Below are 25867 nucleotides of genomic sequence, written 5' to 3'. Positions count from 1 at the left end.
CCCATTCCAATCCTTTCTGTCTCAGATTGAGCATTGTACAAAATGGTAATGWCATTGCGTGTCTCCGATCCAAGTGTTCAGGAGATCCTTCCAACTGGGATCGACTTCCCTTATTCCTCACCCCCATTTTCTCACGCCTTAAAATTGTCTAGCTAAGCAAACTGGGAGCAGGCTAAAATGTTGCCACACAGGATATAAAGGCATTCATTCACATGTAAGATGGACAGTGCACACACTCATTCAGTGGTGCAGAGGAAATTATATTGATTGTGAGACTGTATGAATAGTTCTGCTGACCCACTGAATAATACAATCACATGTAACTTATTTATGATTTGAGGGAGCATGTTCTTTACATTTCCTCATGAATTATGCATTTCCACTGCATGGCTTTACTGATACGTTTCATAATTATTGTAATTTCTGGCATGAATTCGATCATGTGTGCACAGCCATGTAATATCCACTGGGTGAGTCGCGTGCTCCCAGAAATTTGCACTGTSTAGAACCAGATGAAAACCTCTTAGGACTAAAAATAGCATTTCTTTTCCCTCTTTAAGATAAGAATGAGATGTTTGAGCTCTCTGCTAGCACAGCCCAGAACCTCATTATCATAGTATAAATTAGGAAAAAAATTCTGGTGTAGTAAATGTCAACCAATGTTTTCGTAAGAATGTGTATGAGTGTGTGTGTGTGTGCATTTGTGTGTGCGTGCATTCGTGCGTGTGCGTGCTTGCCTGCATGTGTGTCATTATGTGCGTSTTCTCCTATCAGATGTTGCCATCTCATTCACCTCTAAATGGCACCCTGTCTCATTAATTAGAGAGTCTCAGGCTGCGTCTGGGGAATGTGCTAAAACATTCCTCTTTAAATAAAAGGAGGATTCTGGGAGACGCAGCAGGAACTCAAAAGCTCTTTCTCTCTCTCAAAGAGCACAGAAGGAAGAGCCTTTGTTTTTACATACACACCCCCATCTTTCATCGCTGTTAAGAATAATCAATACTTATGTAAATAAGGTATTTCTGTTTTTTATTTTTAATACATTTGAAAAAAATTCRAACAACCAGTTTTGCTTTGCCATTAGGGGGTATTGTATCTAGATTGATGAGTGATTTWWAAAAAAAATTGGAAAAGTGAAAGGGTCTGAATACTTACCAAATGCATTGCAGTTTGAGGGTGTTGTTTTAACAACAGCTGTAGGGCGCAAAGCCTTATTTGCATATTTCCCAGTGTGCCTTTCGAATGAATTGTAGAGTTACCGCCCGTGACTGTATTCGTTAGTGACAGAAACATGGTTGTTGAAATTATATATTTACAGTCCTGTGGCCTTAACCAAGTGATTTTGTAAGCAAATATGATATCATTAAAATTTAAATACATCACATACAGTATATCATAAGGCCTTACTTTGAGAGCCTAGTTTTACCCTTATACAGTGACCTAAAATTACTGGTTTACAGGCCACAGCTGGCAATAAGTCAACTAACAGATTGGATTACTTTAGAAAAATGTGTGTTATTTATCTTTGTGTAGCATAAGATGAATTAATCAATCAATGTACATACAAAAACATAGATATTGAAACAAACATAAAAAAATACAAMTCTACCTGCAATAGAGCATGCTGGGAAATATGATAATGATGGGCACGGTTTTTAGTGTTTCACTCTACACAGAGTAGGAATGACACAATCACGCTCAAGTCTGGTTATTAACACCAACACTGGGGTTATTTTACACCAATGAGTGTTAATAACTATTAACAGACATAATTTAACTCCTGAATCAACACTAGAGATGTTTTAAAAAAAAATCATCAACACTAGATAACACTGGCCAATTTTCTTTGTAGCAGTGTCAGTGAGTCATGTTTAACAGGACTGTTGTCGAGGGTAACGCTGCTGGAGCCTCTGCAATACTTTAATTACAGTCTAGCCCCAAGGCTAAATGTTCCTTGCTGTAATTGTAGAATATACTGCATCACTAATTAACACACGCATGGCTGTTGATGATTAACAGCGCTAAAGCTCTCTCAACTACTCATTGATACCCACTGAAATTTCGGTATCTGTGAAAACAGCACAGCAGCATACCACCCTGCATCCCACTGCTGGCTTGCATAGGAAGCTAAGCAGGGTTGGTCCTAGATGGGAGACCAGATGCTGCTGGAAGTGGTGTTGGGGGGCGCCTGCTGGCCAGGCCCCAGGATAGATCCACCCACAGATCACATCTGACTCTGGGACACAACAACAACTCCACCGGCAGGCTGCAGCAGCACCAGCCTGCTCACTGTGAGCAGTCCAGACTCCCAGAGTGGCCATGTTCTGCTGCATCTTCAAGGCAATGGGGACGTTTACCAGGGGATTGTGAGGTGTCCTGTGGCCTGACTGGCTGGCTAGCCCATCTCCCTGTAGGTTCCCCACACATCAGATATGATCACCTGGGGTTCACCCGGACGGCCCAGACAAGGCCCCTAGTCTGGTATTATACAGGGAGAGGAGGGGGCTGATGAGCCAAAGGCTTCAGAGCTGTAGAACCTGCAGCTAGTGTGAAAGATGCCGACACACACTCATTACTCACTCCGCCTGCATATCTCTGAATAACATCATCTCTGGCTCACTCTGACTACCTGTTAGGAGCACAGGAAATCCTTGTTTATGGGGCCATCAATCAGTCTCTATGAATCAGATACTACGTAGTCCGCACAACAATGTGAGCCTTTGTAGGAATTACATCAGCCGTAATCGTGATGACAGTACAGTGTGTTTGCGAAGCCAAAGTGCTTAAGACATGAATGATAAAGGAAGTGCAATACAAGAGAAGATTAGTCTTAATAATTGAGGGTTAGTTTGCTCAGCACACAAAGGGAAGGCTGAACAAAACGCCCTATAAAGCACAGACAGTGGTGTCGCGATGAAGGTGATGAAAGATGTACACTCCCTGGAACCCTGTGGAGCGGTCTGGGACAAGTTCAATCAACCCTACTAGACTAGGTCTAGTTCATCAGACAGACACTTACTGGCCCACCAGCTCACCACTACAACATAAAGAGCAGTGGAGGCTCCTGAGAGGAGGAAGGGGAGAACCATCCTCTACAGCACATATGTCAGAGTCAAGGCCCGCGGGCCACATCCGGCCCGCGAGAAGGTTTTTTACGGCCCCTGGGATGATCTTGATTTATTATTAGAACCGGCCCGCAGACCGCAGCAAGCCGGCAGCCCGCAGATCTTTTACACGCACCAATACTACATTTCCCACAATGCAATCACCGCCAGTTCAAGGCATTTCTGACGGAGTTAGAAACGGAGCATGGTGATTTGCCTTATCACACAGAGGTGCGATGGCTAAGCCAGGGAAAGGTGCTTCAAAGATGTTTCGAGCTTCGTGAGGAGATTTGTCTGTTCTTGGACAGCAAAGGGAAAGACACAACACAACTCCGAGACGAAATGTTTCTGTGTGAAATGGCTTTTCTGTGTGACATTACGAGTCATCTGAATGCAATGAACTTGCAGCTGCAGGGTCGGGATCATGTCATCTCCTGTCTCTTATACACATCTAGATGTGTATAAGAGACAGGTTTTGCAATGAAGGTCTACAGTAGCCTCAACAGCACCATGGTGTAACCGGAGGACAGCTAGTTTCCATTCTCCTCTGGGTACATTGACTTCAATACAAAACCTAGGGAGCTCATTGTTCTCAACCTGTTCCATAGACTTACACAGTGATTATGACAACTGCAGCATGAACTGACATGTCCACCAAATCAAAGAATCAGAGAATTAATCTAGTATTGAATGAATAAGCTACAGCTAGCTAGTACTGCAGTGCATAACATGTGGTGAGTAGTTGACTCAAATAGAGAGAAAAGACAGTAGTTGAAAAAATTAATTTCTTTCATGATGAAAGAGAAGCGAGAAATAGAGATGTCATTTTTTTCCACTTATAGCTGAAGTCGGAAGTTTACATAGTCCTTAGCCAAATACATTTAAACACAGTTTTTCACAATTCCTGAYATTTAATCCAAGTAAAAATTCCCTGTCTTAGGTCAGTTAGGATCACCACTTTATTTTAATAATGTGAAATTTCTGAATAATAGTAGAGAGAATAATTTTTTATTTCAGCTTTTATTTCTGTCATCACATTCCCAGTGGGTCAGAAGTTTACATACACTCAATTAGTATTTGGTGGCATTGCCTTTATATTGTTTAACTTGGGTCAAACGTTTCACGTAGCCTTCCACAAGCTTCCCACAATAAGTTGGGTGAATTTTGGCCCATTCCACCTGACAGAGCTGGTGTAACTGAGTCAGGTTTGTAGGCCTCCTTGCTCGCACACACTTTTTTAGATCTGCCCACAAAYTTTCGATAGGATTGAGGTCAGGGCTTTGTGATGGCCACTCCAATACCTTGACTTTGCTGTCCTTAAGCCATTTTGCCACAACTTTGGAAGTATGCTTGGGGTCATTGTCCATTTGGAAGACTCATTTGCGAACAAGCTTTAACTTCCTGACTGATGTCTTCAATATATCCACATAATTTTCTCCTCCTCATGATGCCAATCTCATTTTGTGAAGTGCACCAGTCCCTCCTGCCAGCCAAAGCACCCCCACAACATGATGCTGCCATCCCCGTGCTTCACTCGGTGGGATGGTGTTATTCGGCTTGCAATCCTCCCCCTTTCTCCTCCAACATAACAATAGGTCATTTGGCCAAACAGTTATATTTTTGTTTCATCAGACCATTTCTCCAAAAGTACGATTTTGTCCCCTGTGCAGTGCAAACCATTAAGAGCTGTTTTTTTATGGCGGTTTTGGAGCAGTGGCTTTTCCTTGCTGAGCGGCCTTTCAGGTTATGTTCGATATAGGATTGATTTTACTTGTGGATATAATACTTTTGTACCTGTTTCCTCCCAGCATTCTTCACAAGGTCTTTTTGCTGTTGTTCTGGATTGAATTTGCACTTTTCGCACCTAAGTCGTTTTCATCTCTCAGGAGACAGAACACATCATCCTTCCTGAGTGGTAATGACAGCTGTGTGGTCCCATGGTGTTATATACCTGCGTACTATTGTTTGTCCAGTGAACGTGGTAACCTTCAGGCATTTGGAAATTGCTCCCAAGGATGAACCAGACTTATGGATGTCTACAACATGTTTTTCATGACGGTCTTGGCTGATTTCTTTTGATTTTCCCAATTGATGTCAAACAACGAGGCAACATGAGTTGATGTAGGCCTTGCAATACATCCACAGGTACACCTCCAATTGACTCAAATGATGTCAATTAGCCTATCAGAAGCTTCTAAAGCCATGACATAATTTTCTTGAATTTTTCAAGCAGTTTAAAGGCGCAGTCAACTTAGTGTATGTAAACTTCTTACTCACAGGAATTGTGATACAGTGAATTATAAGTGAAATAATCTGTCTGTAAACAATTTTTGGAAAAATTACTTGTCATGCACAAAGTAGATGTCCTAACCGACTTGCCAAAACGAAAGTTTGTTAACAAGAAATTTGTTGAGTGGTTGAAAAACGAGTTTTAATGACTCTAACCTAAGTGTATGTAAACTTCTGACTTCAACTGTACTTAGCTAGCAAGTGCAGTTAGCTAGTTTAGCCTACTGAAACACCCTGTTCAAACAGAGGTATGCTATGTTAGCTAACTGGCTATGACTTTCCAACACAACACTGGAACTCCTCCAAGGTAAGCTTTTTGTTTTACTAATTTATTGCCACTGGGCCTGCCGGTGTAACTGCTTACTGACTGTACACTGTAACATTACTGCATGGTTGTAGCGGGTTTACAAACATGTTAGTTCTATTAGCTATGCTAAATATGACCCTACTGTAGCTAATATGGTGACAACGATGTAGGCTGTGTGTAGTGGTTTGGCTTGGAAAGGTTTTATCGTCTGGTCACATACAGCTGATGTGTTGTGCATTGAAGTTCACAAGCGAAGGGAAGAGGTGAGAGGAGGAGAGTGCATAGATGCGAGAAGGAATACAATGTGGCTGTAATGCTACACCCACAATAACATCTGCTAAACATGTGTATGTAACAAATAAAATGTGATTTGATGAAAGTCAACTGTGTTAACACGTGATCAAGGGTATATTCATTCCGCTGATTCTGTTGAAAAACGTTTCTTAAACGGAAGCAAACGGACCAAAACAGGGATAAACAAACCTGAATTTGACAAATAGAAACTCTCATTTACAACTGTTGGACTAAGGATTACACCCTATATCAGCTAGATGCAGGCACGAGTGTGCAAGGTGGTATTRAATGTCACTGTCTGTCCAAGTGTCACTGTCTGTCACTTTAAATTTGTCTCTCGACCTGTGTGCACCTACGTTGTAAACTGCCATTCATAGGCTAGGTTGTAGCAAACTCATGATGGGTATAGGGAAAATTTGAGTATCAATTAGCCTAAACCTATTGCTGTTACATTGAGCTGGGTGAATGGAATATGAATGACAGTCATCCAGAATGCTATAATAGAAATAAGACCATGCTTATTAAAAAAAACAATATGTCCTCTCTCATCTTAAACTGCACTGACCACCACTGATAGAGAGTGAGAGGGAACTCCTTAGTCAGCACAAATAGCAGCACAAACAGATCAGGTACCAGGCTATCCCCTTCACCCTCTGAGACTGTGTGTAGTCTAAGTACAGGGCAGAGGGCATGTGGTTAAAAAGAGGGTTATCCAAAGGCTGGGGGCATCGTCAGGCAGGCAAGTGCATCTATTCACCCTGCTGAAAAATTCAGTGGAGCAACTGCGTGTAAAGCTGGGGAAGAACTGAAAACAGAGGCTGGTAATAGCAGCTCTATAAATTACCACAGGACAAGGGCATGCTCCCTGAGAGGAGACAGTAGCCCCAGATACAGTCCTTCACCAAAGTTACACTTCGTTCGTCAAGCCTGTGTTTGCATCCCCTCTCTCTATCCTTTGAATCTCTCTATTCCCTACCTCCTCACAGGAGCTTTCTCTCTATGTTAGGTATTTCTGTTTGTTTTGAAGGAATACACTGTACATTAGATTAGAATTAGTAATAGCACATTGCTGTATTCAGTCTGATATTTCCTACTTAAAATGTAGCTTGTTGTAGTGGAGTCTCATCATTATCTAGCATTTAGATGATGGCTAGATCAGTGCATGTATTGCACTGTCTCAGGATCCCCCTCTCAGCCTGATGACAAGAGAGGGAAATTAATGATTTACAAATAGTTAAAATAATGCTCAAATGACCCCTTAAACTATAGGGATACCACACAATGTCATCAGTATCTAAAATGAAGCACTGTGTAGCATTCACCAAGGCACCCCAGAGAGTAAGCCATCGCAAGATTTTTACATACCTTTATTACATACTTTTATCCTGTCGTATGGGCATATCTCATGCAGAGAGCAGACCCTCCCCCACTGGCTAGAATGGTCCACTCTATTATTCATCCAGCCCTTCCTGCCTCCCAAGCAGCCTAGGCATTCTGCCTATGAAGCAGAGCACAGTAAGGGGAAGAAAGGACTGCGAAGATTCCATCTGCAGGTTTAATAATGGCTTGGACCCTAATTGAAATCCATTGGTGGTCTGTGGCTGTATGGGGAGGTATCATTTTAGGCTAGAGAAGCTCCTATGATAGAGCTGGAACGGAGTTGTGAATGTGTGTATGTAAATGCAGGTGATCGTGTTTAGAGTATGTAAGAGAATGTCCACAATTCTCTCGCTCTCTCTCTCACCGTTCAAATTGATCAGAAATACAGTGTAGACATTGTTAATGTTKTAAACGACTATTGTAGCTGGAAATGGCAGATTTTTTATGGAAAATCTACATAGGCGTACAGAGACCCATTATCAGCAACCATCACTCCTGTGTTCCAATGACATTATGTTAGCTAATCAAAGTGTATCATTTTAAAAGGCTAATTGATCATTAGAAAACCCTTTTGCAATTATGTTAGCACAGCTGAAAACTGTTGTGCTGATTAAAGAAGCAATATAACTGGCCTTTAGACTAGATGAGTATCTGGTGCATCAGCATTTGGGGGTTCGATTACAGGCTAAAAATGGACAGAAACAAAGCACTTTCTTCTGAAACTCGTCAGTCTATTCTTGTCCTGAGAAATGAAGGCTATTCCATGCGAGAAATTGTCAGGAAACTGAAGATCTCATACAATGCTGTGTAATACTCCCTTCACAGAACAGTGCAAACTGTCTCTAACCAGAATAGAAAGAGGAGTGGGAGGCCCCGGTGCACAAYTGAGCAAGAGGACAAGTACATTAGATTGTCTAGTTTGAGAAACAGACGCCTCACAATTCCTCAACTGGCAGCTCCATTAAATAGTACCCACAAAACACCAGTCTCAACGTCAACAGTGAAGAGGCAACTCCGGGATGCTGACCTTCTAGGCAGAGTTGCAGAGAAAAAGCCAAATCTCAGACTGGCCAATAAAAATAAAAGATTAAGATGGGMAAAACAACACAGACACTGGACGATAGGAAAAAAGTGTTATGGACAGACAAATCTAAGTTTGAGGTGTTCGGATAACAAAGAAGAGACGCAGAAAAAATTAAAAGATGCTGGAGGAGTGCTTGACGCMATCTGTCAAGCATGGTGGAGGCAATGTGATGGTCTGGGTGTGCTTTGGTGGTGGTAAAGTGGGAGATTTGTACAGGGTAAAAGGGATCTTGAAGAAGGATGGCTATCACTCCATTTTGCAACATCATGCCATACTCTCCCGTCAGCGTTTAATTGGAGTCAATTTCCTCCKACAACAGGACAATGACCCAAAGCACAGCTCCAAACAATGCAAGAACTATTTAGGGAATAAGCAGTCAGCTGGTATTCTGTCTATAATGGAGTGGCCAGCACAGTYATCGGATCTCAACCCTAGTGAGCTATTGTGGGAGCAGCTTGACCGTATGGTACGTAAGATGTCCCCATCAAACCAATCCAACCTGTGTGAGGTGCTTCAGGAAGCATGGGGTGAAATCTCTTCAGATTACCTAAACAAATTGACAACTAGAATGCCAAAGGTCTGCAAGGCTGTAATTACTGCAAATGGAGGATTCTTTGACGAAAGCAAAGTTTGAAGGTTACAATTATTATTTAAATTAAAAATCATTATTTATAACCTTGTCAACATCTTGACTATATTTCCTATTTTTTTGCAACTCATTTCATGTATGTTTTCATGGAAAACAAGGAGATTTCTAAGTGACCCCAAACTTTTGAATGGTAGTGCATATATATACGGGTGTGTAATATATATATATATTTATATATACATACTACTGTTCAAAATTATAGGGTCACTTAGAAATGTCCTGGTTTTTGAAAGAAAAACACGTTTTTTGGCCATTCAAATAACATCAAATTGATCAGAAATACAGTGTAGACATTGTTCATGTTGTAAATGACTATTGTAGCTGGAAACGGCTGATTTTTAGGCGTGCAGAGGCCCATTATCAGCAACAATCACTCCTGTGTTCTAATGGCACGTTGTGTTAGCTAATCCAGGTTTGTCATTTTAAAAGGCTAATTGATCATTAGAAAACCCTTTTGCAATTATGTTAACACAGCTGAAAACTGTTATGCTGATTAAAGAAGCAATACAACTGGCCTTTAGACTAGATGAGTATCTGGAGCATCAACATTTGTGGGTTCGATTACATTGTCAAAATGGCCAGAAACAAATAACTTTCTTCTGAAACTCGTCAGTCTATTCCTGTATGAAAAATGAAGGCTATTCCATGAGAGAGATTGCCAAGAAACTGAAGATTTCGTACAACGCTGTGTACTACTCCCTTCACAGAACAACGCAACTAACCAGAATAGAAAGAGGAGTGGGAGGCCCCGGTGCACAACTGAGCAAGAGGACAAGTACATTAGAGTATCTAGTTTGAGAAACGGACACCTCACAAGTCCTCAACTGGCAGTTATGCCTACACTGTATCTCTGATTAATTTGATATTACTTTAATGGACAGAAATGTGCTTTTCTTTCAAAAACAAGGACATTTCTAAGTGACCCCAAACTTTTGAACGGTAGTGTATATACAGTGCATTCGGAGGAAAGAATTCAGACCCCTTGGCTTTTTCCACATTTTGTTACGTTACAGCCTTATTCTAAAATTGATTAAATATTTKTTGCCCCTCATCAAGCTACACACAATACCCCCTAATGACAAACCGAAAAAATAAATACCATATTTACATAAGTATTCAGACCCTTTGCTATGAGAATCAAAATTGAGCTCATGTGCATTCTGTTTCCATTGATCATCCTTGAGATTTTTACAACTTGATTGGAGTCACCTGTGGTAAATTCAATTGATTGGACATGATTTGGAAAGGGTATCAAAACATTTCTGCAGCATTGAAGGTCCCCAAGAACACAGTGGCCTTAAACGGAAGAAGTTTGGAACCACCAACTCTTCCTAGAGCTGGCCGCCCGGCCAAACTGAGCAATCGGGGGAGAAGGGCCTTGGTCAGGCAGGTGACCAAGAACCCAATGGTCACACTGATAGAGCTCCAGAGTTCCTCTGTGGAGATGGGAGAACCTTCCAGAAGGACAACCATCTCTGCAGCACTGCACCAATCAGGCCTTTATGGCCCTTAAGCCACTCTTCAGTAAAAGGCATATGACAGGCCACTTGGAGTTTGCCAAAAGGCACCTAAAGTACTCTCAGACCATGAGAAACAAGATTCTCTAGTCTGATGAAACCAAGATTGAACTATTTGGCCTGAATCCCAAGTGTAACGTCTGGAGGAAACCTGGCACCATTGCTACGGTAAAGCATGGTGGTGGCAGCATAATTATTTCAAGGGCAGGGACTGGGAGACTATGCAGGATCGAGGGAAAGATGAACGGAGCAAATTACAGAGAGATCCTTGATGAAAACCTGCTCCAGAACACTCAGGGCCTCAGACTGGGGCGAAGGTTCACCTTCCAACAGGACAACGACTCTGAGCACACAGTCAAGACAACGCAGGAGTGGCTTCGGGACAAGTCTCTGAATGTCCTTAAGTGGCCCAGCCAGTGCCCGGACTTGAACCCGATCAAACATCTCTGGAGAGATCTGAAAATAGCTGTGCAGTGACGCTCCCCATCCAAACTGATAGAGCTTGAGAGGACCTGCAGAGAAGAATGGGAGAAACTCCCCAAAAACAGGTGTGCCAAGCTTGTAGCGTCATACCCAAGAAGACTCAAGGCTGTAATCGTTACCAAAGGTGCTTCAACAAAGTAATGAGTAAAGGGTCTGAATACTTATATAAATGTGATATTTCAGTTTTTAATTTTTTATACACAGAAACATTTTTGCTTTGTCATTATGGGGAATTGTGTGCAGATTGATGAGGGATTTAAAAAATACATATACATTTTAAAATAAATTGTAGAAAAAGTCAAGGGGTCTGAATAGAGGCCCCAATTAGTAGGCATTTCATTACGTGCTTTTGAGGTGTTTTCCTTGCTTAGCCTCACCAGTCAGTCGCAACTGCTGCTACTGTTACTGCTGCTGAGAGTAATCATGCTGTCACTAGTCATACCATCAGCCCGTCCTCCTCAACCCAACATCTGCTGCATGTCTTCATCTGACAGGCCCACTGCTGGAGTGTGAATTACCAGGGAAGAGAAGAGCTCCTCTAAATGAAATCAGCCAAGCATATGGGCAAACAGGTAAACAGATCTGCCATACAGAACCCATTTTCATTAAAGCTCCTGTGTTAACATTTCACTAAACATGAAGCACCGTAATTGCTTGCCGGTACTTTAGTTTAGAGACAGTTATATGATCATCAATCATCGTGTCCCTGCTCTATTCTATGGAGCGAAACCATGGCTATCTGGACAGTGACATAGATTTGCAGAACAGTTGCTGCATCAGTATTTATCTTGCATGGGTTGGGATTGTTCAAAACCCAAGAGTGGGAGATACATTTAGAAACTAGGAGCCATTCAGTGTTTGGTTAGAAGAAGAAAAAACATCTCCTTATATCAGAAAGTATATTTAGCAAGAATCTAGAAAACTCTCTGTACTTATAACCAGCAACCATACACTGAGTATACCGAACATTAGGAACACCTTCCTAATATTGACTTGCACCCCCCCCCCCCCATATTGTCAGGGCAGGGATGCTGGACCATGTTGACTCCAATGCTATCCACAGTTGTGTCAAGTTGGCTGGATGTCCTTTGGGTGGTGGACCGTTCTTGATACACACGTGAAACTGTTGATTGTGAAAAACCCAGCACCGTTGCAGTTCTTGACACAAACCGGTGTGCCTGGCACCTACTACCAGACCTCGTTCAAAGACACTTAAATATTTTGTATTGCCCATTCACCCTCTGAATGACACACATAAACAATCTATGTCTCAATTGTCTCAAGGCTTGAGCATTATTCTTTAACCTGTCTCCTCCCCTTCATCTATACTGATTAAAATGGATTTAACAAATAACATTAATAAGGGATCATAGCTTTCACCTGGATTCACCTGGTCAGTCTGTCTTGGAAAGAGCAGATTTTTTCAATGTTTTTTGTATACTCAAGTGTAGGTAAGATCAAAGTATGAGTTTATAGAATAGAGCAGCATAAACAAAGCTCATTAGCGTGTATTTAGGGTGGGCCCAGCCCCGAAAGTGACTATTTACACTCTATGCGAAAGGTTTCATTCTCTTCTCAGGAATTCAGCCTTCTCTGTGTTGCTCTCCAACCCCATTCTGTCACACCTTTGTGAAGCAGAGGTTCTGTTGTGATAACATCTTGTAGCTCTTTCACTTTGTTCCTGACCTGCACTGGTGAGATACACTGTCTCTTTTTCTCTCACCAYCCCAGGGACTCTTGGGGCATGGCCTTTYAGGCTATGACTTCTCTCTCTGTCTCCCTCTCTGATCATGTCCGTCACTTCCGTCACTTCCTCTTGAACTTGCAGACGTGTTGCTGTGCGTTTTGTTGCTGTGCGTTTTGTTGCCAACCTTACTTTGCTAGCTGACAACTTTACGTTTTTTTTCTTTTTACTTTTTAATTACCGTTTATATTTTTAGTTTTTTCCCTCATTCAACTTTTTCACTCCGGACGCTTTATCTGGACATGGTTCGTCAGCACCTTCAACAGCCGAAGCTAAGTAGTAACATTAACATGATGTCTTCTAATTGCAGTCGCTGTACTCATAATATACAGGAGAACGATCGCCTTACGGCGAGGATAGCTGTGCTGCAAGCCCAGCTTCAGACGCAATCGTTAGGCAAGGGTAATTTCAGTGTAGGAAAGGATGAAACAGCGTCTGTGCCACCAGTAAGTACAGATAGTAGTATAAATCCCCCCCCGCCGCACAGGTCCCCGCAGCCGGACACTTTCTCATGGCTTCTGGAGGGAACTCTGTTAGGAATGCTCAACTAGGTGTCGCTCATTCAGCCGACAGAAACTTTCAAACGGTTTTCCCCATTTAAGAGCGAGTCGGAGTCTGAGCCGAGTCTTCTCTTGTCTCTACTCCTCCCGTTACGGGGTCTGAGACGCGAGGCTCACCATTAGCTCTGACAAATTGAAAACCCTAGTCATTGGCGACTCCCATTACCCGCCAGTATTAGACTTAAAACGAAATCACCAGCGATCATACATGCTTTACCAGCGGGCAGGCTTACGAACTTAGGCTAATCTGAGACTGTGCTGGCTAAAGCTAAACTGGCGAGTGTAGAGTATAGAGATTGTTATCCACGTCGCGCACCAATGATGTTAGGATGAAACAGTCAGAGGTCACCAAGCGCAACATAGCTTCAGCGTGTAAATCAGCTAGAAAGATGTGTCGGCATCGAGTAATTGTCTCTGGCCCCCTCCAGTTAGGGGAGTGATGAGCTCTACAGCAGAGTCTCACAACTCAATCGCTGGTTGAAACTGTTTCTGCCCCTCCCAAAGATAGAATTTGTAGATAATTGCCCTCTTTCTGGGACTCCACCCACAAACAGGACCAAGCCTGACCTGCTGAGGATGACGGATCCATCCTAGCTGGAGGGTGCTCTCATCGTATCTACCCACACATAGACAGGGCTCTAACTCCTCTAGCTCCACAAAAGAAGTGGGTGCAGGCCAGGCAGCAAGGCTGTTAGCCAACCTGCCAGCTTAGTGGAGTCTGCCACTAGCATAGTCAGTGTGTAGTCAGCTCAGCTATCCCCATTGAGACTGTGTCTGTGCCTCGACCTAGGTTGGGCAAAACTAAACATGGCGGTGTTCGCCTTAGCAATCTCATTAGGGTAAAGACCTCCTCCATTCCTGCCATTATTGAAAGAGATCGTGATACCTCACATCTCAAAATGGGTTACTTAATGTTAGATCCTCACTTCAAAGGCAGTTATAGTCAATGAACTAATCACTGATCATAATCTTGATGTGATTGGCCTGACTGAAACATGGCTTAAGCCTGATGAATGTACTGTGTTAAATGAGGCCTCACCTCCTGGTTCACTAGTGACCATATCCCCGTGCATCCCGCAAAGGCGGAGGTGTTGCTAACATTTACGATAGCAAATTTCATTTACAAAAAAAAAAAGACGTTTTCGTCTTTTGAGCTTCTAGTCATGAAATCTATGCAGCCTACTCAATCACTTTTTATAGCTACTGTTTACAGGCCTCTGGGGCATATACAGCGTTCCTCACTGAGTTCCCTGAATTTCTATCGGACCTTGTTGTCATAGCAGATAATATTCTAATTTTTGGTGATTTTAATATTCATATGGAAAAGTCCACAGACCCACTCCAAAAGGCTTTCGGAGCCATCATCAACTCAGTGGGTTTTGTCCAACATGTCTCTGGACCTACTCACTGCACAGTCATACTCTGGACCTAGTTTTGTCCCATGGAATAAATGTTGTAGATCTTAATGTTTTTCCTCATAATCCTGGACTATCGGACCACCATTTTATTTCGTTTGCAATTGCAACAAATAAGCGTCAAAAGTCGTGCTATAAATTCTCAGACAACACAAAAATTCATTGATGCCCTTCCAGACTCCTTCTGCCTACCCAAGACGTCAGAGGACAAAAATCAGTTAACCACCTAACTGGGGAACTAAATTTAACCTTGCACAATACCCTAGATGCAGTTGCACCCCTAAAAACGAAAAACATTTGTCATAAGAAACTAGCTCCCTGGTATACAGAAAATACAAGAGCTCTGAAGCAAGCTTCCAGAAAATTGGAACGGAAATGGCCACACCAAACTGGAAGTCTTCCACTAGCTTGGAAAGACAGTACCGTGCAGTATCGAAGAGCCCTCACTGCTGCTCGATCATCCTACTTTTCCAACTTAATTGAGGAAAATAAGAACAATCCAAATTTATTTTTGATACTGTTGCAAAGCTAACTAAAAAGCAGCATTCCCCAAGAGAGGATGGCTTTCACTTCAGCAGTAATAATTCATGAACTTCTTTGAGGAAAAGATCATGACATTAGAAAGCAAATTACGGACTCCTCTTTAAATCTGCGTATTGGTGGTTGAAGATATCCCTCTAGTGGTGCGGGGGCTGTGCTTTGGCAAAGTGGGTGGGGTTATATCCTTCCTGTTTGGCCCTGTCCGGGGTATCATCGGATGGGGCCACAGTGTCTCCTGACCGCTCCGTCTCAGCCTCCAGTATTTATGCTGCAGTAGTTATGTGTCGAGGGCTAGGGTCATTGGTTATATCTGGAGTACTTCTCCCTGTCTATCCTGCTCCTGTGTGAATTTAAGTATGCTCTCTCTAATTCTCTCCTTCTCTCTTTCTTTCTCTCTCTCGGAGGACCTGAGCCCTAGGACCATGCGTCAGGACTACCGGGCATGATGACTCCTTGCTGTCCCCAGTCCACCTGGCCTTGCTGCTGTTCCAGTTTCAACTGTTCTGCCTGCGGTTATGGAACCCTGACCTGTCCACCGGACGTGCTACCTGTCCCAGACCTGCTGTTTTCAACTCTTAATGATCGGCTATGAAAAGCCAACTGACATTTATTCCTTATTATTATTTGACCATGCTGGTCATTTATGAACATTTTGAACATCTTGGCCATGTTCTGTTATAATCTCCACCCGGCACAGCCAGAAGAGGACTGACCACCCCTCATAGCCTGGTTCCTCTCTAGGTTTCTTCCTAGGTTTTGGCCTTTCTAGGGAGTTTTTCCCAGCCACCATGCTTCTACACCTGCATTGCTTGCTGTTTGGGGTTTTAGGCTGGGTTTCTGTACAGCACTTCGAGATATTAGCTGATGTACGAAGGGCTATATAAAATAAACTTGATTTGATTTGATGCCTAGAATAATGTATTGTCATGCTAGTATTGTAACTTAAGCTTAATGCATTGTATAATGTTATCATTAATTTTAGAACAGAAAATTCTCAGACCTTTCTTGACCTTACTATTACTTTAACTCAACTATAGTCTCTTGCATACTACTAAATTATCTTTATGGAGTCAGATATTCAGTTAAATAGACTTCATCATATTAATTKCATAGTCTTATTATGGGTTGCATGTGAGGTACTGTATATAATAATATATATGTGATAAATATTACCCCACTTTAGTACATGGTGACCCCAACGTGATATATTATACAGATCATTTGGGCTAAACTGGTATTTATTCCATTAGATTCTCTGATATATAACGAACACATGCGTGATGGGGAATATGCAAGCAACAGATCTGTTTGAGAAATGGCAATCAACTCGTATTAATGATTTGATCAAAAAAGGCAAGAAAAGTCTCACATTTGATTCGACTAGGATAAAAAATGTTCAGTACTGGCAATATATTGGCATGCAAAAGAAAACATCTAAGAGGATGTTAATTCTAGACCTTGCTGTATTTTTACTTGGCAAAAACGAATTGCGACACAGCAAACTAGGGGTGAGCATGCTTGATACCACTGTGATACCATTATGGGGCGGCAAGTAATTTAGCGATTAGAGTGTTAACCTCACTAGGGTAGGGGGCACTATTTTCACCTCCGGATGAAAAGCGTGCCCAAAGTAAACTGCCTGTTACTCAGGCCCAGAAGCCAGGATATGCATATAATTGGTAGATTTGGATAGAAAACACTCTAAAGTTTCCAAAACTGTTAAAATAATGTCTGTGAGTACAACATAACTGATATGGCAGGCGAAAACCTGAGAAAAATCCATCTAGGAAGTGGGATTTTTTTATGTTTGTAGTTTTCCACTGACTGCCTATACAGTATCCAATGACATAGGACTCAGATTGCACTTCCTATGGCTTCCACTAGATGTCAACAGTCTTTAGAAATTGTTTCAGGCTTGTATTCTGAAAAATGAGAGAGTAAGACCACCATCTTTTATATTGACGAAGCTATTGTCCGGTTGAAATATTATTGATTATTATGACTAAAAACAACCTGAGGATTGATTATAAACATCGTTTGACATGTTTCTACGAACTTTACTGATACTTTTGGGATTTTCGTCTGCCTGTTGTGACCGCCTTGGAGCCATTGGATTACTGAACAAAACGCGCCAACAAAACGGAGGTTTTTGGATATAAAGAGGGACTTTATCGAACAAAACAAACATGTATCGGGTAACTGGGAGTCTTGTGAGTGCAACCATATGAAGATCAAAGGTAAGTGATACATTTTATTGATATTTCTGACTTTTGTTACTCCTCTACTTGGCTGGTAACTGTTTGTAATGTTTTGTGTGCTGGGCGCTGTCTTCAGATAATCGCATGGTATGCTTTCGCTGTAAAGCCTTTTGAAATCTGACAACGGTTGGATTAACAAGAAGTTCATCTTTAAGCCGATGTATAACACTTGTATGTTTTTTGAATTTTTATKATGAGTATTTCTGTTTTTGAATTTGGCGCTCTGCAATTTCACCGGATGTTGGCCAGGTGGGACGTCCCCTACCCACTAGAGAGGTTAAACCAGTAACCGAAAGGTCGCTGGTTCAGATACCCGATCCAACAAGGTGAAAAATCTGTCAATGCAAGGCACTTAACCCTAATTTGCTGCAGGAGCGCCGTATTACTATGACTGATCCTGTAAAACAACACATTTCACTGCACTATTTGGTGTATGTGATAATCAAAGGGACACCGAAGTGCAAAATAGAGCAGTTCAAGCATGCAAAAAATAGCAGGTTATTTCTACATGACGCACAGCGAGATTTGTTAGAAGAGAGCACAAATAAGCTCCAAAACGACATTTCTGACTCAGATAGAGATAGCAGGTTTGTCGCACAGTCAGTCGCACCTATGGGTGTGGTGTGCGCATCCTCACCACTCTCTAGTGTGTGAAAAGACCAAGCTACTGAAACAGCCCCTATTGCTGGTACAAACAGCCCACAAAGCATTATTGTGATTTCTGTAAAAGGGAAAGGAAAAGGGGATATCAAGTCAGTTGCCCAACTGAATGCATTCAACCGAAAGAATAGCATACGGTCAGGCACTGTTGGAATCTTGGCAGAGGAAATCCTCATTCACATTTCAGGCAGCCTGCCGGCCCACAGAGTAGGACTTCCTTTCCAGTTAGGTTTGATAACTTTTGTCACAGAAGCAGTCATACTATGCAGAGATGTTGAGATTTAGGGAGGGGCTGACCATCTCGATTCTACTCGCAGCATAGGGTAGATTGGGAGCTTTCTCCTAAAATTTAGGATATTGATTATTTGAAGATGTGTTAACTAATTCTTCCTTTACAACTCAATGGTTTCTACAATACCAGTCAAAACTTTGGACACATTCAAGGATTTTTCTTTATTTTTACTATTTTCTACATTGTAGAATAATAGTGAAGATATAAAAACTATGAAATAACATATATGGAATCATGTAGTCACCAAAAAAGTKTTAAACAAATCAAAACATATTTAATATTTGAGATTCTTCAAAGTAGCCACCCTTTGCCTTGATGACAGCTTTGCACACTCTTGGCATTCTCTCAACCAGCTTCAGGAGGTAGTCACCTGGAATGCATTTCAATTAACAGGTGTGCCTTGTTAACTTCTTTGGGGTAGGGGGCAGTATTTTCACGTCTGGATGAAAAGCGTGCCCAGAGTAAACTGCCTGCTACTCAGGCCCAGATCCTAGGATATGCATATTATTATTAGATTTGGACGGGAAACACTTTGAAGTTTCTAAAACTGTTTAAATGATGTCTGTGAGTATAACAGAACTCATATGGCAGGCAAAAACCTGAGAAAAAATCCAACCCGGAAGTGGGAAATCTGAGGTTTGTAGGTTTTCAACTCTTTGCTTATCCAAGATACAGTGGAAATGGGGACATGTTGCACTTCCTAAGGCGTCCACTAGATGTCAACAGTCTATAGATCCTTGTTTGATGCTTCTACTGTGAGGTGGAGGCGAATGAGAGGAGATTGAGTAAGGTCTCTCCCAGAGTGCCACGAGCAGACCATGCGCTGACCATGTGCGTTCATGTGAGAGTTAGCTGCATTCCATTGCATTTCTGAAGACAAAGGAATTCTCCGGTTGGAATATTATTGAAGATTTATGTTAAAAACATCCTAAAGATTGATTCTATACATCGTTTGACATGTTTCTACAGACTGTAATGAAACTTTTTGGACTTTTCGTCCGTACTTTAGGCTGGACTTGCACGCGCGTCGTGAGTTTAGATTGTGTACTGAACGCGCGAACAACAAGGAGGAATTTGGACATAAATAATGGACATTATCTAACAAAACAAACATTTATTGTGGAACTGGGATTCCTGGGAGTGCATTCTGATGAAGATCATCAAAGGTAAGTGAATATTTATAATGCTATTTCTGACTTATGTTGACTCCAACATGGCGTATATCTCTTTGGGTTGATTTGTCGTCTTAGCGCCGACCTCAGATTATTGCATGGTTTGCTTTTTCCGTAAAGTTGTTTTGAAATCTGACACAGTGGTTGCATTAAGGAGAAGTGGATCTAAAATTCAATGTGTAACACTTGTATTTTCATCAACATTTATGATGACTATTTCTGTAAATTGATGTGGCTCTCTGCAAAATCACCGGATGTTTTGGAACTACTGAACATAACGCGCCAATGTAAACTGAGATTTTGGGATATAAATATGAACTTTACCGAACAAAACATACATGTATTGTGTAACATGAAGTCCTGTGAGTGTCATCTGATGAAGATCATCAAAGGTTAGTGATTAATTTTATCTATATTTCTGCTTTTTGTGACTCCTCTCTTTGGCTGGAAAAATGGCTGTGTTTTTCTGTGAATAGGCACTCACCTAACATAATCGTTTGGTTTGCTTTCGTCGTAAAGCCTATTTGAAATGGGACACTGTGGCTGGATTTACAACAAGTGTATCTTTAAAATGGTGTAAAATACATGTGTGTTTGAGGAATTTTAATTATGGGATTTCTGTTGTTTTGAATTTGGCGCGCTGCAGTTTCACTGGCTGTTGACGAGGTGAGACGCTACCGTCCCACATACCCTAGAGAGGTTAAAAGTTGATTTATGGAATTTCTTTCCTTCTTAATTAATGCGATGAGCCAATCAGTTGTGTTGTGACAAGGTAGGGGTGGTATACAGAAGGTAGCCCTATTTGCTAAAATACCAAGTCCATATCATGGCAAGAACMGCTCAAATAAGCAAAGAGAAACGACAGTCCATCATTACTTTAAGACATGAAGGTCAGTCAATGCGGAAAAAGTGCAGTCGCAAAAACCATCAAGCGCTATGATGAAACTGGCTCTCATGAGGACCGCCACCAGAAAGGAAGACCAAGAGTTACCTCTGCTGCAGAGGATAAGTTCATTAGAGAAATTGCAGCCAAAATAAATGCTTCACAGAGATCAAGTAACAGATACATCTCAWCATCAACTGTTCAGAGGATACTGCGTGAATCATGCCTTCATCGTCGAATTGCTGCAAAGAAACCACTACTAAAGGACACCAAAAATAAGAAGAGACTTGCTTGGGCCAAGAAACACGAGCAATGGACATTAGACCAGTGGAAATCTGTCCTTTGAAATGTGAAATTTTTGGATCCAACCGTGGTGTCTTTGTGAGACGCAGAGTAGGTGAACGGATGATCTCTGCATGTGTGGTTTCCACCGTGAAGCATTGAGGAGGAGGTGTGATGGTGTGGGGGCGCTTTGTTGGTGACACTATCAATGATTTATTTAGAATTCAAGGCATACTTAACCAACATGGCTACCACAGCATTCTGCAGCGATACGCCATCCCATCTGGTTTGCACTTAGTGGGACTATCATTTGTTTTTCAACAGGACATTGACCCAACCTCCAGGCTGTGTACGGGCTATTTGACCAAGAAGGAGAGTGATGGAGTGCTGCATCAGATGGCCTGGTCTCCACAATCACCCGACCTCAACCCAATTGAGATGGTTTAGGATGAGTTGGGCCGCAGAGTGAAGGAAAAGCAGCCAACAAGTGCTCAGCATATGTAGGAACTCCTTCAAGACAGTTGGAAAAGCATTCCAGGTGAAGCTGGTTGAGAGAATGCCAAGAKTGTGAAAAGCTGTCATCAAGGCAAAGGGTGGCTACTTTTAAGAATCTAAAATATAAAACATATTTTGATTTCTATATTATTTTTTATTKAACTAGGCAAGTCAGTTAAGAACAAATTCTTATTTACAATGATGGCCTACCCCGGATGATGCTGGGCCAATTGTGCGCCGCCCTATGGGACTCCAAATCACGGCCGGTTGTGATACAGCCTGGAATGGAACCAGGGTCTGTAGTGACGCCTCTAGCACTGAGAAGCAGTGCCTTAGACCGCTATCTTTATTATTATTCTACAATGTAGAACATTTTAAAAATAAAGAAAAATCCTTGAATGAGTAGGTGTGTCCAAACTTTTGACTGGTACTGTATATCCATTTGTGACATCTAAATATAAAAGGTTACTTTTGTGAATGTCCCTGCAAACAATAATGAGTCGTTAGGACGACCTCCGGGATGTCACGAAATGGTCACATGAAGTCGTCAGGACGTTGTGTCATGGTCCACTTGAGGTTTTGTCTAGTTTCCGGTTGGTCTCTGTTTTTAGGATGTTATTGGGACAAAACCTCCAGGGCACCATGACACAACATCCCAAGAATGTGCTAAAAACGTCCTCGGGGACATCCACGGGACCAACTAGGAACATAGACAAAACCTCCAGGGGACCATGACACAATGTCCTAAAAATGTTCAGGTGACCTTCAGRGGACCATGACACAATGCCCCAAGAATCTCCTAAAAACATCTCAGGGTCAAACCGGGAAATATAAAAAGTTCCCCCAGAGAATGTTCCCTTGGGACCATGATGCAACATTCTAAGGACTAGTAAAATGAAAGCCCTGGGAACTTATAGAGAACTAGTCAAAGGTTCCCCAGAGAACATTCCCTTAGGACCATCACACAATGTCCTAAGGACTAGTCAAATGAAAGTCCTGAGAACGTCCTAAAAAGATCTTAACATTGTCCTCAGTGACGTCCTGGGAACTGAGGTACATATTAAGGTACCTAATGGAAACGTTGCCGAATGTTCTCAGGACGTCCCCTGTTTGCTGGGGTGCTTTTTTATCTACACAGATTGCTAGACATAATGTAGTGGCTCCTGTTAAGACCCAAAGAATAGTTTGTTTTCCTACGCGTAGTGCATGTGGCTAAGTCCATCTGAATGTATAGATGTGTGTGTGCTATGAACCTTCATTGCCTTGTTTCTAACAAAATGGCCTAGAACCTTCACCATTGATATGCTAATGTTGGGTGCTGTAAATTGAGATGCTACACTTCATTTCCAAATTGCTTGTGAAACCACTCTTACCCTATAATTGTATTTATATTTTGAGTTGCTTGAAAGTTGTTTTGATTTAACTTCAAGAATTGTTATTGATTTCCCAGGCATGTCTAAAGCAGAAGACAATTCTACCCGCCAAAAGGACCCTCCTGAATTGTTGCTGCTAGGACCATGGACTACTGGTCTGAAGATTGTCTACAGTGACTACAGTGCTGGTCGTCCAGTTGTGAACCCTTCTGTCTGATTCAGAATCAGATGTGTTCAAGCGAGGATTAAGTCGGGCGGCCCAGCTACCCGAAGTGACTGTTTACACTTTTATTGTCTTCTCAGGAATTTAGCCTTCTCCGTGTTGCTCTCCAAACCCCATACTGTGATGCAGATATTATTTTGTGATAACATCCTGTGGGTCTGATATTTGATTGGAGCTTAACTTTACATTAATACTATTGATCAACAACTCAGATTTTGAATCCAAAAAAACTCAGATGTTATAAAGGGGTCTCAGATTCATTGTGTCTTTGTTCCTGACCTGTGCTGGAGAGATACACTCTTTTTCTCTTTCAGGTTATGACTTCTATCTCTCTCTCTCCCTCTCGGATCATGCCTAGAATACTAATGCTAGTATTGTCTTGAGCTTTATGTCTTGAATAATGTTATCATTCATTTCAGAATATTAAATATCTGCCTTTGATATAGACCATTCTCAGACCTTTCTTGACCTTACTATTACCTTAATTCAACTATAGTCTCTTGCATATTGCTAAATTATCTTTATGGAGTCAGATATTCATTTTAATAGACTCTGTCACATTAATTGCATTGTATTATTACAGGTCGCATGTGAGGTATATACAATACATATATGATAAATATTACCCCACTACATGCTGAGTCAGTGCTGTACCTGTATGGAGACGTCGCTGTAGGAGCCTCCTATCACCCCAGAGATGGCCAGAGGGACGTCGTCATGGATGGCGTAGGAGCCATCAGGGCAGGTGTACTCACTGTCGTCCACCTTGGTGAGGGAGGCACGGACAAACTCCAGGCTCTGTTCCAGTGCGTAAGTGTCCTTAGAGCAGGTGTCCAGGATGTGGGCTCCCAGCCGTATCCCCGGCAGCAGGTGCTCGTCCTTGTTAATCTCGTCCAGGGCTAACAACATGGCCTCCAGTCTCTGAATCCCTCTCTGAGCGTTGATCTTCCCACAGTCCTCAGGTCCCTCGCCCTTCTGGTGCACAGGGAACAGTCCCCCTATGATCARGTCTCCGTCCACTGTGATCTCTCTCTTGGTGTCCGTGTTGAAACCTGACATGGAGAGACCCAGTGGGGCCTGGGCCAGGAGGTACACACACACACACAGTAGGCAGAGGTGGGAGAGGTGGAGCGGTCGGGGCAGGGGGCGCAGCCCCAACCAAGGGGACCTCCCCGATGACATGTCCCTGGGCCCTGTGTGAGTCAGATCACTGCTGTCTGGTGCTTCTCTTCTTCTGGTTTCCTCTGTCTCTGGAGCTGGGGAGGGTACAGTACGCTAGCTAGGCACAGAGAAGCGTGGCACGGTGGCACCAGATCTCAAAGCGCTAGATATTTTGTCCTGTCTGAGGCTATCTACTGCATCAATGGCATTGTCTTCAAAGTTCTGGAGATTACAGCCTGCAAATCAAACAGAGGAGGGGTCAGTCAATGCTACAACACAATGAGACCTTTGTCTTTCACACACACTTTCTCATTTCCAACAAATATCACCTTTACGAGACAGTAAAATTTGTGTTGTATTATTCCATTGAAATTTGTGTTCATAATAACTGATGTGGAAACAGGGATATTCACTGGATAATGACACATTGAAATAGAAGTGATGAGAGCATTTCTAATAGTTACACATACTGTATACATTACAGCACTACATAGACTAGTGAAGGGGTACTCAAATTGGTCACACAAATGTCCTAGGTGGCAAAGGTCCAGATGGATGTTGTCTTTTATCGCCTTGGTAACAAACCCGCACCTCACAACGCATGTAACCCCGAACTGTTCACACCATCTTGTTGGGGGAAAGAACATTTAGCAGTTTTAAAACCAAGTTCCTGCAATTCTACACATTTTGTCATGGGGCGAGAGAAAATGTTGCAGTTTTAGAGACGATTTCCTGCAATTCTACACATGTTGCTGTCTTATGTATGTTCATATGATAGCTGAGTGACTCAACAAAATCAATGCCTCCTTGGAGTTGAAGCCCCTGGGCACATAATCTGGCCAATGATAACTACAAGATTTAAAATAGCCGGTTAGCCTAACTTACCTGACTAACATGGGCTAGTTGACCAACTGGACATTTCTGACAGGTTATACCGTTTTTTAAACTTACTTTGGTAATATTTTCACAAGTGTGTGGTCAAATTTCACAACTTTTATTACAAAAGCACATTTAAAACACACAAAAATCACACTGTAACTTTTGCACAAAACCTAATCAGTGTTTCATCGAGAAATAGTAATAGTAATTGCCTTTCACAATGCAATATGCTCACAATAATTTTTATATGATTCTCTTCTCATGTGTTTAAATATATTTGACCATCACAATCCAACTGCACTTAATGGCTAATCACTTAACCGCTTGGTAAACCTATAGATTTTAAACTGGTTTGTCTACTATATATGGATTTTGAGAACTACAGAAATAAAATGTGTGTTTGTAAAGTATAAACATCTAATGTATGATACATGATAACCATACATAATGACTGCTCGTTATTGCTAATTGATTTCGCATAGTGGTAACTACAATTGGTCACCATATAAAAGGGKGTGTGTGAACACTTGCAATTTCTTTCAACATGGAGCAGAATAGACAGCAAGGGAGAAGAAGAAATCAAAGAGCTCATGGACAAGGAACCCGTCAGAGAGGTGGGCATTAGCCCCATCAAAGAGGTCAAAGAGGTGGGCATGGGCCCCGTCAAAGAGGTGGACATCAAAGAGAGGGAGGCAGACGGCAGGGAACGGTTGTGTCTAATGAATTCCGGGCCATCGTCGTTGACCATGTGGTAAACAGAGGCCTTACCATGACAGATTAGTTCACCCCAATCTGAGAAAATCAACTGTCAATTCGATCATGA

The 25867-nt window shown here is 42.0% G+C and overlaps 1 protein-coding gene across 1 annotated transcript in view; it reads right to left on the bottom strand.

The window, feature by feature from the left end:
* LOC111970129 (metabotropic glutamate receptor 2-like) overlaps positions 1–25867 on the bottom strand; it is an 89207-nt gene that overhangs the window by 42847 nt on the left and 20493 nt on the right. Inside the window, exon 2 of the mRNA XM_023996651.2 lies at positions 23659–24401. Coding sequence (XP_023852419.1) covers positions 23659–24186 — 528 coding nt within the window. The 5' untranslated portion in view covers positions 24187–24401. The remainder of the gene's footprint in view (positions 1–23658; positions 24402–25867) is intronic.

This window comes from Salvelinus sp. IW2-2015, linkage group LG11 (assembly GCF_002910315.2).
Source record: "Salvelinus sp. IW2-2015 linkage group LG11, ASM291031v2, whole genome shotgun sequence".
Classification (NCBI taxonomy): domain Eukaryota; kingdom Metazoa; phylum Chordata; class Actinopteri; order Salmoniformes; family Salmonidae; genus Salvelinus; species Salvelinus sp. IW2-2015.
The sequence above is the reverse complement of the archived record's forward strand: the minus strand, read 5'-3'. Positions and strand labels throughout refer to the sequence as shown.